A 17,942-nucleotide genomic window follows, 5' to 3' on the forward strand; every position below is an offset into this window, starting at 1 on the left:
GATTTGTAAACATAAATATTATAAATAAATGAATGTTACGAAGAAATATTTTTAACTCCTGGGGGGAGGGTAGATACACATTATCATTTCTCTAGCTTAATATTTAATGTCTTTTAATTCTTTATAATATAATATAATATTTATAATATAATATTAGCTTTTTCAATATGATGTTAATTACAAATATTTTTGCAGGAACTTTTTGGCAGATGCATATCTACGATAAAATAAGTATCATTTATACATTTTAGTATATATTTAAGATTTTATACACAAAAAGTTAAAGAGTGCGAGTAATAATTAATAAGCCATTAAATATATTTTGTCATGTTATGCATTTATTTGATACATTTTTTACAAATATTGCACTCTACGCCGTCTTGATCACTACAATTTTTCTAACGAATAAAGAGAACCACAGCAATATATGAAAATAAAGCAGTCATTGTTTATATTTTCACATGTTATTCCTTTAGTGCTTTTTAATAAATTTTGTTATTTTAATAAACAATACAATTCTTAATTATATATTTAAATTAATTTATTAATTAATAATTTTAACAAAATTAATTAATGTTTATGTATCTATTTATCAAATCTTTAATTTTTCTTTCTCAGAAACTGTCTTTTACAGAAACGTTTTACTCTCCAAAAAAATGTAAAACACTGTGTAGATATTTTTAATGTAAATCTTTTTGAAATCTTTCAGTAATTTTGAATTTAATCTTCTAATTTATCACGAATTATTTTACTTCTCTAAGATTTATTCAGCGAGGCAATGTAATTTATTCATTAATTCCACTTGATATCAGGCTAATGATATGTTGCAAAAATAATTATTATAAAATTAAATTGCAAACGCGCAAAAAAGTGGCTTCGAGTGCAAATGAGTACGATCTTTAACGCGTCAAGAATACATAATGCGGGACTAATTACTGACGTGTAGAGTAGTGACCACATTTTTTACAGAACTCCTTATTGCCGTCGTCTTCTTCGTTTCCCTTCCCTTTTATCCATTTCTCTCTCAAAACGTGAATAGGCTCTAGATCACCTGTATAGGGCTTACTACTGATAGCAGCTATAGTCTCACTTCTAGGAAAACCTGCGTTGGCCGAAGCGATGGTCACCGTATTATCGCCATTATTTTCGACATCGGTACTGACTAATGCACCATTTACTACTGTGTAACTCGAACCGGCCTGTGACAGTTTTTTCTCACATGTTTTGGAACTATCAGATTCCTCCCAATTGTTATGAACAAGTGATTTATCTGTAATAATTATATTATATTCTGCAATGTATCATTTTATTTTGATTTTATTCATAGTAATCGATATACACATGTACCATTATCAGATTCATTTTTTTTATCGACGTCGGATTCGCACGCCCCAGCGAATTCATCCTCTTTCATTAACGGTAACTCGGAAGGAGAAGCCAAACATGGACGGCTGCAAACGTATCCCTATAGATGTATATTCATATACAATTTAGTTATTCAATACAATTTCATATGAATAAGGTACTCAATATATAAAAATAAAAATTTGCGATTGTGATTTAAGTATACCTGCACGAGATCCATGCGCGAATCCAATGAAAACTGTTTGCCTGACATTAGTATCCCGCGAATACGACGACGCATGGCTAAAATCACAGATATGAAATTATATATCAGTCTATAAATATATGAACATTGAATATTTCGCCATTATAAAAGGAATATGCACATTATGTGTGTGTGTGTGTGTGTGTGAATCTTATTTTTATAATTTTCTTTAATTAGAGTACATTTAAAATTTGTATTGGCAAATATATTTTATATATATATATGTATATATAATATATATATACACACATACATATTAAAATATTTTTCTAATAAATAATATAATTACAGTTCATCTCAAATCATACAAAATATGAAGTACTTACCTGGACTGTCCCTCGCCTCGAGGTTAATTTTCCCAAAAGTCTTGATACATTCTTCAAATACATCGGCCGTGTCGTATATGGCGGCAAAACTACCATTTACGATTTTCGGTGACATCGGTGAATTGGCCAATAATAAGCTCGATCCGAAATTTTCATTCTTCTGTCTCGTGTCTGCAAATCGAAATCAATTTTATATTTTATGTTACAAAAAAATTGTTTACTTATCAACTCATTTTTTGTATAGAAAATAATTTTAATTTATCATACTTTATTATATGTTAAACAAACATTATATAGTGCAAAATCTTGTTGATGTGCGCACGTTATTTTATATATCATGATTTATATATATTTCATTTTAATGCAAATGTTTTTCTCTCAAAAGAACAAGTTAAAATTATTGTTAATATAGGTTTCTGACTGTTAAGTTGCCTGAAACTGTTTGAGTCCCGATTTATTGTTACCTCCAAGAGGAACTCTGGCTCGCACAGGTGATCCGGAAATAACACCCAAAATTTCATTCGCGGTATTTCGTATTTCTGCCCAATCTCTTACAATGTCTTGGTTTGTTGTGCTGAAAGAATAAGTTAATTATTTTACTTATAGGTATGTGACGATAAAAACGCGCACAGATATTAAAATATATAAAAAATATAATTAAAAATATTATTTATTTGAATAGGAAATTTATAGGAAATATTTCCTTTTATAGAAAATACTTTAATTTTGAATAATTTAATTTTATATATATAATCCTTGATATTAATCCTTGAATTATATTGAGAAACATACTTTGTCGAAGTAACTGTAAACCTGATGACGTATTTTCCATGCAAGGCTGCTGGCACGCAATGCAATCGACCGCGTGAATTGAGCTTCTTTAACAAACGTTCAGTCAAAGTATTTTCGCCACGAAGACGAAAAACCACTAGACCAAGATGTCTTGGAGCAGGAATTTCGAAACGGGCATCGGCAAAGACTAGAGCTTCGAACTTTTGTGCTAGTCTCACGCCCTGTAAATTTAATTTTCATACTTATATTAGGTATGTAATTTATCCAAAAAATTTAAAAAAACGCTAATTAACTTTAAAATAATTTAATTTTTTAAATATTTTTATTAAGTTTAATTTCTTAATCAAAAATATATACATTTATTGTATATTATTTACCTCTCGTATATGTTTCTGCAAGCCAGTAATTCCGTAATTTCTGATAACGAACCATAGCTTTAAAGCTCTAAACCTTTTGGATAGAGGAATCTGCCAGTGCTAAAATTAATATTGAAATAAAGAATAAGTAATAATTAAAAATTTATCTGGAAAATAAGAGAAAATTAACAAGAATTTATAGCATGATATTGCTTACCATATAATCAATAGCAAGACCTATCAAAAGAACAATTTTATATTATGATTCTACTTTTATTATTAATAACGTAATTAATATAAGATTTATGAAAAGATAAAAGTATTTAATAATATTAGTACTCTCTCTTGCTTAATCTTTATACATATTAAAAAACTTTATGTATATGTGTGAAAATCAATTATAAAGTAAATAGTATAAAATATTTAAAATAGGTGTGTCTAATGATTTCTACTTAATTAATTTTCAATGCTGACAGAATTAATATACATAAATAACACCAAATCTCTGACGATTAAAATTATCAAGAGGAATTTATTGTATTATAAAATTACCTGAATTTTCATGTTTCAAATACAGTGGATCCACATTAAAAGTTCTGTGCAGCGCCTGACTGTTCTTTACCCTAAAATATTATATAAGTCTTTTCAATTTATTATTTTATCCATATTTATTACGTAGTATTTATAAATACGAAATGTGCTTTTGTTAGCTCGCTTTTTAATATGCTTTATGTTTCCTAAAATATATTTTAATCACTTGCAAAATCTGCGTGCTATTTACGGAAATATGAATAATTTTTTAAGAATGATTTATATGCTATTATTCTTAACTATCATAACATTCATTATTATAAAATAACCCCCCTCTTGCAAATTAAAAGAAACAGTTTTGCTGAATTTGTTTAAAAAATATAAATAAAGAAAAACAAACATTAAAGAGCTATCGACGTCAGGATCCGCTAATGTATATATATAAGTATAAGATACACTGTAAATTATACTCATTACGCATTCAAGGAGTTAAGTATAGATTAAGTCAGACATAGGACGAAATGATGAGATAATTTCATTGCACGAAAATAATTAGGTGAAATTCTTTATATCTATATAATATATATATAATATATATTATATCTATATAATATATATATAATATATATTATATCTATATAATATATATTATATAGATACAAAAAATTTTGCCTAATTAGTTTCGTACAACGAAATTATCTCATCATTTCGTCCTATGTCTGACTTAATCTATACTTAATTCCTTGAATGCGTAATGAGTATAATTTACAGTGTATGTTATACATACATATTGTATATATTATATAGATATAAAGAATTTCGCCTAATTACTTTCGTGCAACGAAATTATCTCATCATTTCGTCCTATGTCTGACTTAATCTATACTTAATTCCTTGAATGCGTAATGAGTATAATTTACAGTGTATGTTATACATACATATTGTATATATTATATAGATATAAAGAATTTCGCCTAATTACTTTCGTGCAACGAAATTATTTCATTATTTCCTCCTATGTCTGACTTAATCTACACTTAACTCCTTGAATGCGTAATGAGTATAATTTACAGTGTATTTTATACTTTTATAAATATATATATACATATATATTTTATATATATATTTTATATATATATTATATATATACATATATATGTATATATAAGTATAAGATACACTGTAAATTACACTCATTCAAGGAGTTAAGTTTAGATTAAGTCAGACATAGGACGAAATGATGAGATAATTTCGTTGCACGAAAATAATTAGGCGAAATTCTTTATATCTATATAATATATACAATATGTATGTATAAGATACATTGTAAATTATAATCATTACGCATTCAAGGAGTTAAGTGTAGATTAAGTCAGACATAGGACAAAATAATGAGATAATTTCGTTGCACGAAAATAATTAGGCGAAATTCTTTATATCTATATAATATATACAATATGTATGTATAAGATACACTGTAAATTATACTCATTACGCATTCAAGGAGTTAAGTGTAGATTAAGTCAGACATAGGACGAAATGATGAGATAATTTCGTTGCATGAAAATAATTAGGCGAAATTCTTTATATCTATATAATATATATATATATATATATATATATATATATATATTTAACTCTGCGTAAATAAAAAAGACTATACTCTAATAAATATGTCGCAATGCAATACGATAAAAAATATTAAATCGTGATTTGAAGCTATCAGCTTTAAACGCAATTCAAATAATATTCCGAAAGATTGTGAACTGCGTTCGATCGTTGGAGTAGCCTCGAAAGGAAATTGCGGAAGGAAAAGAAAAAGATGACTGTACCTCCGCAATTCAACTAATAAAACGAAAATCGAAAAATGATAGATTATCTCTCAAAGCACGTGATTTACTTTCTTAAAATTAATCACGTGCAATCAATTAATGGTATATATTAGCAAAACTGTAAGTTTTGACATATTGTAATGATTTTCTTTATAAATTATAGATAAACATTTAATTATTTAAAAATCGAATTTATTATTCGATTATTTAGACTATTACTACTAAATCAATCAAGAAAATTATTTCATTCTCGTAAAATATTTTCATAATTCATAAAGAAACTAAATTACTATACATACCACATGGCTGTGCAATCGAAATGGACCATGAGCCACTTGCTTGGATTGAAAGCAATAGAATCGGTGAATTCCACACCTTGAAGCCAACCGCGAAATTCAGGACACACAAAAGCGCTACCCGCGTAGGCTGCATCGACGTGTAACCATAAACCATTTTGTTCACCTATAATAATAGCGTATAAAATATTTAAAAGTTATTATAAACATTCATAAAACATTTGTCCAAAAAGCAGACTAATAATAAATGTATCAGATACTTTAAGTGAATTTGATACTCACATATTGGTCCGATTTCTTTCAGATTATCGAAAGAACACGCACCAGTTGTGCCTAAGGTTGCGCATACCTATGCAAAGTTGTTTCATGTTACATCATGTGCAAGAAAAGATTTTTTTTTAATAATTAAATAGAATATAATAAATTATTTGCTTTTTGTATTATAAGTTTAATTTATTCTGAAATTTTTAAAAGCTTCCCATAATAAATTAAAATGTATTTCTCAAAATTATACAATCACATAAACCATGTAATATTAATTAAAAAGAAAATTCAATATTTTTATAAAAATTGTATATATAATAACATATAATATAATATGAATACCTATATATAACTATAAATTATAATAAATACATGTAATACAAGTAATCTACAATTTCAGAGTTTATTTCTCTTGTTAATTTAAACACTTGTTAATTTTAATCGTATTATTATTATTATATTTCTTTGTCTATTTCCCGTGACAGACTCTAGATAATTCTAACCGATATTAAAGAAACTCACTGTTATAATCACACATCTTTCGTCATGATAAAAAATCTAATGAGTGGCAAAATAAACCTCGGAAAAATATTATTTTATTGTGTAAAGTCTCGATTATAAGTATTTTTATTGCGGGCAAACTCGCAAGACTCAAATCGGACTAGAGAGCTCCTGTGGGACTAACTAGCGCGACGTCAAGCCGGCTTGATTCACTGCGCTTGTCTATTGTAAGAGATATATCTATAATTGGCGAACTGTGGCCGCTCTACAGGTATACTTGTACTACTAGCTTGTAAAAGCTTGCGCTCGTGACGCAACATTAGTAACCGCGGATTCATGATGCTCCTGTGCTATTATTACAATCTGCGATGTTACAATCTGCTATGATCCTTATAATAAATTTTTAATAAGAAAGTTACAAAATAAAATAATATTATAAAACAATAAATATTCTAATAGAAAATGTCTTAACATAGAGAAAACGAAAAAGAAGAAAGAGAGAGGATAAAAAATATAAAAATTGTCTAATATAAGAATAAAATTGAATTATTTAATTAATTAATTTATTATTATTGTATGTATCAAAATCTCAATAATTTAAAAATCATGACTAACAATAAGATAAAACTATATATTCGAGGATGATTAATAAGTGATACTAAACGTATTTAATAAATTGTTTGGATGCAAACGCATTAAATATACGTATATCTTATATATTATATATTATAATATATAATATCTTATATATAATATGTTATATATTATTATACTTTATATATCCGCAAAAAATTATATTTAGTAAAAATAGAACGTCCATAAAAACTTACGAAAAAAGGAAGCAATCCGTCAGCTCGATCACGTGTTAACGCTTCAAGTAAAGCATCCCCTCTCATGCTAAAGTCACTATCGGATTCGATATATCGCATTCGAACCAGTCCTATAAGTCCAGCTTTTTCCACGCTCGAATGTGCCTATCCAACAAGTAACAATAAAAATGCAAAAGAAATTTATAACAAAATAAACATCTTTAAATTATTACATCTTTTGTTTTAAAAAATACTTTATTTGTTATTCCGCGTAGTCTAATTTCAACTAACTCTTTCCATAAATTTTTCATTAGATTTTAAAGTTATTCTACTCTTCTTCTCATAAGAGCTAGCTTGTATAATATTTTTAATGTAAGATTTTAAAAAATGTCAATAACTAAATTTAGAATGTAAAGACATTTATTGCAAAAAGAGCTGCCAAATACTTTTTATTTATTTCACATGTTCATCAAAGGCAATGACGAAATGTTTTAATATTCGAAGAGAAACTTATTCCAATATAAATAGTATACATCTATCCATGTAATGTTGGCTAAGTGCATTTTTAAAAAATTCTCAAAGGAACGCCTTGCTATTTTTAATCATCGCAATATGAAGTATATCATTTTCACTGCTATTAAGGTTTATTTCTCTTCTCGTTACTTTCACGTGATTGTTCCCAGCTGTCGCATATGTTTAAATAAAATGTCAGAAAAATTTACACTCTCATACTTTATTTTTCAGAGATACATTTCTAAATTTCTTATACTTAATCAAAAATTGCGACTACAGACCTGATCCGAGCAATATGCAACCAGTCGCGAGTTGATTTCCGTTGCTAAAAGATCAGGATCATTCTCCTGCACGTCCCTGATAGCTCTGGTTCTGGCTGCAAGTAAGCACACTAGCGTGGCTTCTGAGGCTGTCGTTTGAATGACACCGCCACCAGAACCGCCGGGTCGATGCAGAAAATCTTCAGGCAGTCCGATCATTTTGCCTAACCAATTCATGACAATCGTTTCTAACTCGGTACATGCCGGACTGGAAGCCTACATAAACAATCTCATCAAATTTCAATCGAGGCGATTAATTTTTTCAAGATTTGTAGATATTAATTATTCTGATATTAATTTGTATGCGCGATTATTCCTCCATATTATTAATTAAAAATTAAAACACATTAATATACAATATATAACATTAACAATTATACAAAAGATAAACTATATGTTTTGTGTTATATTTTCTTAAGCGTTCTATATCTATATATATTGTAAATCTTAAAAAAATCTTAAAATATTTTAGATCCTAAATAAAATTTTTTTAAATATTTTAAGGAAATATTAATCTTTTAATTAATTTAAGAGGATTCGATTACGATTATTGTTGACTATATTTGCGGAATAACGAAAACTATTAAATATCAAATATTCTACAAAAAGATAAATATACGAAATAGTGCTTACCCACGTGAAACCTAGACAGTTTATTGCGTCGGCCAACATGTCGCCCAGTAAACTGACAGGTGAATTCAGAGCGGGAAAGTAAGCATGCATGTGCGGACTCTGCCAATGCGTCACACCCGGCATAATGCATCTCTCAATGTCGGCGAATATGTCCTCCCAAGACTCGCCGTCTACTGGAGCCGACGCTGGCAGGACATTTCTCAAATATCCCGGCGAAACTGCTGGATAAACGCGTCGAGAACGGATATTTTCCAGATAATCGGCAATGTAATCCACCATTTCCTTTCCTATAAAAGTTTTAAATATTTACAATTTTCCCAGATAAGATAATACTGCAGCGAGACTTATTCTTTCGTAAATTATGCGTCTTAGTTTGCACGTTGCAATTTTTTTTGCATATTTACGAAAATAACAAGTTTTAAAAATTGGCTAATTTTATAGATAGTAGCTAACATTTAAATAAAAGAAAAATAAAATAAAATTAGCTATAATGATAATAATTATAAATTAAATTTTGCCATACAACAATTTGTAATAATTAAATTTATAGTAAAATAATTATGTAAAAATTATATGATATTTCTTTTATTCTTTTACTCCAACATTGGAATTTTTAATTTAATATTGCCACTCGTCGCAAATTTTAAAAATACCAAAAAATACGAACATACTAGAATTTAAAATTATAGTACTAAACATTGTAAGTAAACTGCAGAAATTGAGTTTGCGAATCTTCTTCGCTTGAAACTTAACGTATTTGTTATTATCTCGCAACTAAATGCAATCAAACAGAAACAAAAGATAGTTTGAGGTGTCAAGAAGCTATTCTATGCCAAAGAAAAGCCAAGATTTTTCAAAGGTGACTTTATTTTCTACAATCGAGGTTCTTTGTTTGGAAAACGTATTTGGAAAACGTAATTGTTCTTTCTGATATATATATATGTCAAACAAGAGCTGTGTTGTTGAAATTGTTCTCTGTAATAAATGAGAACAAATTTCAGAATTTTTTAAAAGTCATTTTCTCTATCTATCTATTATACTTTATGTTTATGTATTTATTAATTTATTCTATCCAGACATTTTTTTTAGAAGCATTCCACAAAAAACAATTTATTGTATTCATTGTTATTACTAACAATCATCGATAATTGAATAATCCTATATTGTAGTGTAAAGTGCATTATATTGTCAAATCTAATTTACCGGGACCGATGAACAGAACGATTGACCGAGATTGAAATCGCGGGAGAAAAGCGAGTTCAAGTCTTGCCTAGTTCCGAAGCGGAAGATTTAGATTGTAACGTCACGATGTTGTATTGGAAACAATATCGCAGCTATAAAGCCTCTACCAATTCTACCGGTGATCTCTATTTATTGATGCCGTTTCAACGTCGTGTAATCATTGCTCTGAAATAGCTTGATTTATTTATCGCGACAGATTCTAACGCATGACTTTGATTCTGATTTACACTGATTTTATAATCAAATCTTTTTATTTTAAAATTTTTGTAAAATATTACACATATCACTGTAGTTTTTATCTCTCATTATTTAAGTAAATTTAATAATTAAATGTACTTTTATATGAATTATCACTGATAAATAAATTCGAATAATGATAATTTCACTTTTTATTATATTCAATCTTATATGTTTATATATGTATTTTTACTTACCATGTCTGCGGTACTCCTCCAAATTCATTCTATCTGTAACAGATAATATAAAACACTTAGGATTATTAAAAAATCTTAGACTTATATATTGTATTATAAATATAATAATATTGTATTAAAAAGTTAATTTCTTGGTTTATAGAAAACGTTGTAAAGACCCTTTTTGTTACAATCGATTGACAATAGTAATCGAGAGAATACGCAAACAAAGGACTCTGTCCCCCAGAAAAAGTTGCAAGCGCTAAATGTCAAAAGTGATTTTCTTGGAAAAATAATAATCAAAGATAATGACATATATAACAAAAAAAATTCTATAATAAATATATAATAATAATAATAATTTATATATACTCTAAAATTATATAAGTCTATGTGATATTTTTTAAAATAATTTCTCCAGTTTATAATTGATTTATTAATCGTACCTTATCGATAGCATGTGATGATTCCTTATCAACTCAGATCACGAAAATTATTGCACACTGATTTATGCCCGTCGCGTGCTCTTCAACTTGGAGCTGATAAAGAAATTAATCGAAACTTGCAGAAATGAAAAAATTTTTCATTGACAAGATATTTACACGAGCATCACCGAGACGCGATTACAAGAGAACGAACGACATAGTACACGAAAATTCGGGACACGAGTCTGCAAGTTAATTTCTACGGATTCATCATCGATCGCGTTAGCGTCACATGACTGTCGAGCTTCTTAGGATTTCGCCACGGCTTAGAATTTATCAGTCGTTATCAGGTCTTTGTCAATGCAACAGTGACGCATTTAATCTTCAAATACAATCATAGATTTTAGTTGAAGTTCAATATTCATCCTATATATCTTTGTCAATTTCAATTATTTGCTTGAAAACAAGTAAGCCTACTTGCTTATTTTCTCACTCTAACTTTTTACTTCTTATTTCAGAAATCAAAATTGTCGAAAAAAAGATTTTTTCAATGAAAATAATATTATAAATCTCTCTCTTTCTCTCTTCTCTTCTCCTTTCGCTTATCTCTTTTCGCAATATATTTTAAAATTTTTGGTCTAATAAAGTTAAAAAGCAACCTCTATTAATAAAATTAATAATAAAATTATTGAATTTAAAACATTTAATTTTATATAATAATAATATTAATTATTAGTTGTATACACAAATTTTTCTTATACATAATTAAATTCTAAATTTAATACAGTTATCAAAGTCTATATAATTTTTTAAATATAATTCTTCATACTACAAAAAAATTTCAAATAAAAAGACTTTTCATATAAAATTACTTAATTATTATTATAAATAGAAACAGAGCTGGCTTACGCTGATCTGAACTCAAATCATATAAAATTTTAATATTCCGCGTATGTATATATACATACATAAAATATTTCGGCAATACTTATTATTAGTTAGAGTCAAATAGATTTCGTCCAATTTATCGTTTAACTTTTCAAAAATCTAAATATAATTTGAATTGAGAACACGCAGTTATAGACAATCAGATCGAGAAAATAAAATAAAAATAAGTTTTGTGATAAATTAATCATCTAAAATAAGTAATTAATCTATATTTTAAAATACATAATTTAATATTCCGCATATATATAGAATATCCGATAATCGCCAAACTTCTCGTGTAGATAAAGCAAATTAAACTGTGAAGAAAAGTCCGTTTTAATTAATTTCTCATTAATTATTGCGAAGATCTCAAAACGGTACTTTCCTACTCGTTTAATTCGCTCAACCTGCACGCAATGAGTGGGACGATTATTACCTCATTACGACATCCTGTATTATATGTGTATTTGCAATATAAGTAACTTTGAGAAATCTTATCAATTATATATTGATAAGCGCGCGCACACACACACAAATCTTCTTAACAATTTATTTATAATTAAATGAATTATTAACTCATTTTTATGTCAAAAACAAATTAATTATTTCATACTTATTATATTTTAAAAAAGATCTCCGTATTCAAAGTCTTATTTTCTTGCTAAGTAACAGGATTTAATAGAAAATTTGCGATGAAAATATTATATTAATTCTCATGTTATATTATTTACAATGTGAACATCAACTCCTATGTTATTACATTTTTTTTACATTTTGTTACATTATTAGTGAAGCTTTTCCCGCGCAAAATATAACATATTTCAGATTTGTGAATAAATTATTTTTTCAATTCATTCTCTTCATCTCTTATAAATTTAAAGAATTAAAAAAATATATATTTTAAATGCATTTTAAAACCAGAAATGATTAATTTTTTAAAAATAAAAAACAAGAATTTAAAACTTTTTTTGTATTTGTCCAAATTTATAATTAGTATTTAATGATTTAATAATTTTGAATTTATATTTAGAAATAGCAGCAATGCAACAATGCAAACAATTATATATTTATTATTATCACACACACATTCTCTCTCTTTCTCTCTCACACATACACAAACACACACACACATAAAAGAATCCACACACAAAAATATGATATTACCTATATATGATTGAAAACATTAACATCATTATGCAAATGCATTCTACTTTATATTTAACATATTCTTATTTACCATCGCATTGTAACATAATTTTCATAACATTAGCACAACACAATGATTTGTAAAAACAGTTGAAAATTATTTTTAATTATTATTAAAAATAATTAATTATTCTATTACAGTTATTATTAAAAATAATTAATTATTCTATTACAATAATTAATTATTCTATTACAGTAAAAATCAAGGCAAATAATGATTTAATAATTTTGAATTTATATTTAGAAATAGCAGCAATGCAACAATGCAAACAATTATATATACTAATTATATTTTTAATTGACTGAGTTTGAATCTCTTAGAAGTCGCACGGATGGTTAACAAATGAAACTTTAAATTTTCTAATCATTATTATAAGCATGTACCATTTAATATGCAATGAAAAATGCTTGATATCGGCAACATCCAGTGTGTACTTTCCCTCCTACACTAAAACAATATATTAAAACAATATAACACAAAAGAAGATTTGCATACAGAGAATTAATCTACTTGATTTAGTGATTCGAAATAATAAATTTCGATTTTTAAATAGACATTTTTTTATGATTTTATAATATAAGTATTATTTTTACTTTCCATATTTTATTCTCCATTTTTTCATTATTATAGCAAATTAATAATAATGCTTAGTGTATATTTTTAGGAAAAAAATAAGTAGAAATATTATAAATACAAATTGCAACTTAAATTATAGAATTTTTCATGTTTCTCGTTTTCTTCCATTTTTTGCCCAAAACTTATCATGATTCAGATTAACATCATTCTAGATTTTTCGCTTCAAATGCGTTGACAAATTTCGTAAGCTGAGAAAGCGATCTTCTAACCATAGACAGACCGAAATCGTATCTTTGGCGAGACGACCCGCCTCGTAGAGATGGAAAGAATCGCGAGACGAACGTGGAATGGAAAATCGAACCGATCGCAGGCAACAACGAGGATCTGAAGCCAGAATGACGCCCGGCGATATTAAAAGCTCGTCCTTTCTCTGTTTCCGCTTCCGACTTTTGTAATTTCCCGTAGCTTTCACCATCGCAGCGCGGTTTGCCGAGAGATTTATCCGCGACGCCGTCGACCGCCCGCGGATTCTCTTCCAGTGATTCGCGATTCAACGAGGAAAATGCCAGTAAGTGCCAGTTAGGCCAACGATACTATCAAATCGCTTTAACGATTATCGAGTAATTTAATGTCATATCATCAAATTTCGCGAATCTACGCACAAATGAATCAGTTATCTTTGTATTTACATTCAACCTTTAACATTTAATAAAAAAATATATTTTTAACAAATTATAAGAAAGTAAAAATAAATTTTAAATATGTTAGTATACCGAGAATATGTGGTGGAATAACCATTATCGCTATATCAAGATATTTAAAATAAGCTAAGTGCTTAAACAGTTAAATTAACTGTTAACTGCATATATGTATATGCACTTTATTCATTGTTAGAAAATTTCTTTAAAATTTAACATTTGGAATTTTTCTGTGTTTTAATTAAATAATCAAATTAATTTTATTGATGATAAAACAAATCAAGTGTTATGTATATGTATGTATGTGTTATGTATGTAAAAGAATACAATGTTGTTTTAAATAATAACACAATATTTCGCCGAACAAATTTTAAATATTAAATATTTAATTACATGTATGAAGCATTTTTTTCTATTCATCGATTAATACGTCGCTTATCGCGTCGAAATAATCTCTCGAATTCCTGCAATTAATTATCCAATCTTGCATTTACAGTATATCATTATTTTAGTCACATTATTTTTATGTAGATCGCATGGATTGAAATTCTTTCGACGACCACATAAACAAATTTAACAAAATGTAAATACATTTTACATTTTATATTATATATTTCATTAAACAATTACTATAATTTCTTAAATTAACATCACATACAGTTACGAGATTAGTTATTAGAGATTGTTAATCAAATTAATCAAGATACTATTTTATCTAAATTAACAAATCTCCATAGAAAAATATATTTAAAAAATGTTGCTCTCTCCCTCTCTCTCTCTACTAAATTTTGAATTCAAATTCAAAAATATTATTTTTTTTACTATTAACTCTTTAAGTATATTTATTTTCAAAACTATTATTTACATTGACAAAAGTGCAACAAATAAAAAGTTTGCCGAAAATTAATTCTTGTTACTCTCAATTTCATATACATTACAAATTGATCTTTTTATTTTAATTAAAAATATTAGTATCATTTATATAATATATTTCTTACCCTTTTTATTTAATGCTTTTTGCAGGGAAGATGGATATATTATAATGAAGAAACAACTTTTACTTTCAAATAGACTTGTGTTTTCCACGTGCAATTCGTGATAGTTCATATATGTTAAATTATAATATATACAATTCTTATTCTGCTATATATAGGGTGTCTGTAAATAGATAACTCTCGAAACAGACTTGGAAACAAATAATTCTTAATTATTGTTTATACGTCTTAACTTATACGGTCTTCTATCACATGTCTTTGCTACTGTCAAATGTTCAAATGTCATAATTCTGGTGTTTGAGTCGTTTTCATTGTGATTTCATTTTTATAATTACAATGAACAATTACATGTTTGCTGAATTATTTGTCACACATATGTCAGCGATTCCATTTAATAAGTTATAAGAACAATTTTGCTCGCGAATCTCTTTGAAAGCTTATAACTTTTTAATAAAATATTTTTGAACATAGGTATATATAAACTTCTTTCATCTACTTGATCTCTTTAAACATTGTATAAATTTGATCTCGACTTTTTACGGACATCTTGTACAATATTTTTTCTCACAAGGATTTATAACGTAAACTTTTTTTACTTGAAGTTTCAGTTTTGCAAGTCTATTTTTTTAATTAATTGAAACAATAAAGATTCTACTGCACTATGTGTTTTTTTAACAACTTGCATTCATTTAGAGAGCACACAAAACCAATCTATTCTTTAACGTGCATTAGTTTGATTTATTAGCGATCGACTGACCTGATCAAAAGTCCCGCGTTGATTATTCAGGTCGTTAACGAATTGAGCTAGGAATGTAACTTGAAGTAGTACAATACAGGAAATATCGTCGTGGTCACTTGTCGGATGCCTCCCTTCGTCGTCCTCGAGCAGAAAATATCCGCGACGGAAGCGAATCGGCGGAATGCGTGTCGTTCAACAAGTGGCTGCTTTTATACAGCCGCGCGCTCCGCGTACGATTCCTCTGATAGCGCAAGCGTAACGAGAAAGCCAGAAACGGAGAAATCCTGCCATCTATTACTTAGTATTCTCCTAAAGTTAATTTATTGCACCGAGAGATTCTTACTGCAATAAACATAAGAGTTTGTACAATCTTAAAGAAATTCCAACTATCACATGAAATCGATCAGCGTCTTTACATGTAACGTTTCAGAAAGAACATATTCCTATATATATATATATACAAATACTAAAAATCTTATACTAGCTTTCAAAATTATATTATATTTGAAAGTATAAAGAAAAATTTGATCTAATAATCCATAAAATAATTTATAAAATGATCTATAAAAAGAAATAAAAATTGATTGAGAGATTAATAGAAATTGAAGTTTCTGCCAAAAATTTATTTCATAAATTATTCTATTTTATATTATAAATAAATTGTACAATACTGTGTAATATATTATGCAATAGAATAATAATTACTATATATAAAATTACAAAATCAATTTTTATACTTTTATATTACATATGTGTGATATACAAAAATTTAATTTACAAGATAATCAACGCATATGTTAACAAAGTTATATCTATTTCATTTTTATACTAATATATATAATATATATAATTAAATAGCTTTAATTTCATAATAAACATGATAAAATAAGAACATTAAATATTTTCATTTTATTTGCTAATTTTTTTGGATAAGATAGGTTACTGCAATTCATCAATCATGATCACATTTAGAATTGTAAATTAACAAATGAAGGAATGTAGAATATGTGATACAACTTTTCAATTTTAAATTATATTAATACTTTTTTACGCATAATTAATGCTACATTTAAATTTTTTATAAGCAATATCATTTTTATATTGCAGTATATATCATTTTGTGCTTCGAAGATAAAAATATACATTCTTTTTTCCTAAAGAAACTATTAATGAAATTTCACATTTCAAAATGTTAATTTTTTATAAAAATTGTACATTAGTACATTAATGTATAACATATTTCTCAAAATAATATTTTCATACTTACTGTTTTTTTAGAATTTTTTTAGAATTTAGGATAATTGGAATAAAATTTTATACTTCTGCTTTGAATTCTTCTCTTTTTATGTTTATCTTTCTAATTAAAAATTATATTATATATTTTTTTTAGATAACTCGCAGAATTAATTTGCTACAAAATTATTATATCGCAATAATCGATTCATTATTTGCTCTGTACGAAATATCCACACGTTTGATACATGATTAACATATATAATAATGACAAAGCGATAATCTTTCAATCGTTTCATTTTGACAAGTGCGCTTTTCTCCGTAGATTGTGCGCGCCAGTGCGTACTCAAAGTATCGATTGATGTGACTTCATGATGTGAATGAAGCCCCCAAGTTCTTAAACCGATACGTAGTACGATAATGTATTTAAGGTTTCACTACAGAGATTGCATGATTAGCAGATCTTTATCTTCCAAAACTCGGGATAAAACTAAGCGAAAAAATATATAGAATACTATTACTTTTAATGTATATAAAACAGAAAGTGAGAGATATAATGTTTCTTAGAAACCTGCAACAAAATGTAATAATTATTTCTAAATTATTTTATTTTTTATATTAGCTACGCGATATTTTTATAAAAATTTTTATAAAAAAAGAAATAAGAAGTAATATCATGTCGACATACTTAAAATATAAATGAAT

At 27.0% G+C, this 17,942-nt stretch overlaps 1 protein-coding gene across 2 annotated transcripts; it reads right to left on the minus strand.

The window, feature by feature from the left end:
* Positions 1 to 300: 300 nt before the first annotated feature.
* Positions 301 to 16,172, minus strand: Hdc (histidine decarboxylase). Of its 2 annotated transcripts, none has more exons than XM_083054229.1 (16): positions 16,023 to 16,172; positions 10,459 to 10,491; positions 8,783 to 9,069; positions 8,111 to 8,365; positions 7,338 to 7,481; positions 6,025 to 6,091; positions 5,746 to 5,908; positions 3,636 to 3,706; positions 3,301 to 3,320; positions 3,105 to 3,203; positions 2,728 to 2,948; positions 2,400 to 2,509; positions 1,936 to 2,106; positions 1,571 to 1,647; positions 1,348 to 1,465; positions 301 to 1,270 (listed from the first exon to the last, which is right to left on the minus strand). In XM_083054229.1, exons 2-16 carry the CDS (start codon positions 10,484 to 10,486, stop codon positions 933 to 935), a joined length of 2,169 nt encoding a protein of 722 aa, XP_082910355.1. In that variant the 5' UTR covers positions 10,487 to 10,491; positions 16,023 to 16,172; the 3' UTR covers positions 301 to 932. The 2 variants fall into 2 exon arrangements, with proteins under 2 accessions (XP_082910355.1, XP_082910346.1); XM_083054220.1 differs by lacking the exon at positions 16,023 to 16,172 and adding an exon at positions 10,884 to 11,165.
* Positions 16,173 to 17,942: the final 1,770 nt, after the last annotated feature.

The sequence above is a fragment of the Prenolepis imparis genome, unplaced genomic scaffold (genome assembly GCF_030444845.1).
Source record: "Prenolepis imparis isolate NDT839.2.m4 unplaced genomic scaffold, iyPreImpa1.0 SCAF_1, whole genome shotgun sequence".
NCBI lineage: Eukaryota > Metazoa > Arthropoda > Insecta > Hymenoptera > Formicidae > Prenolepis > Prenolepis imparis.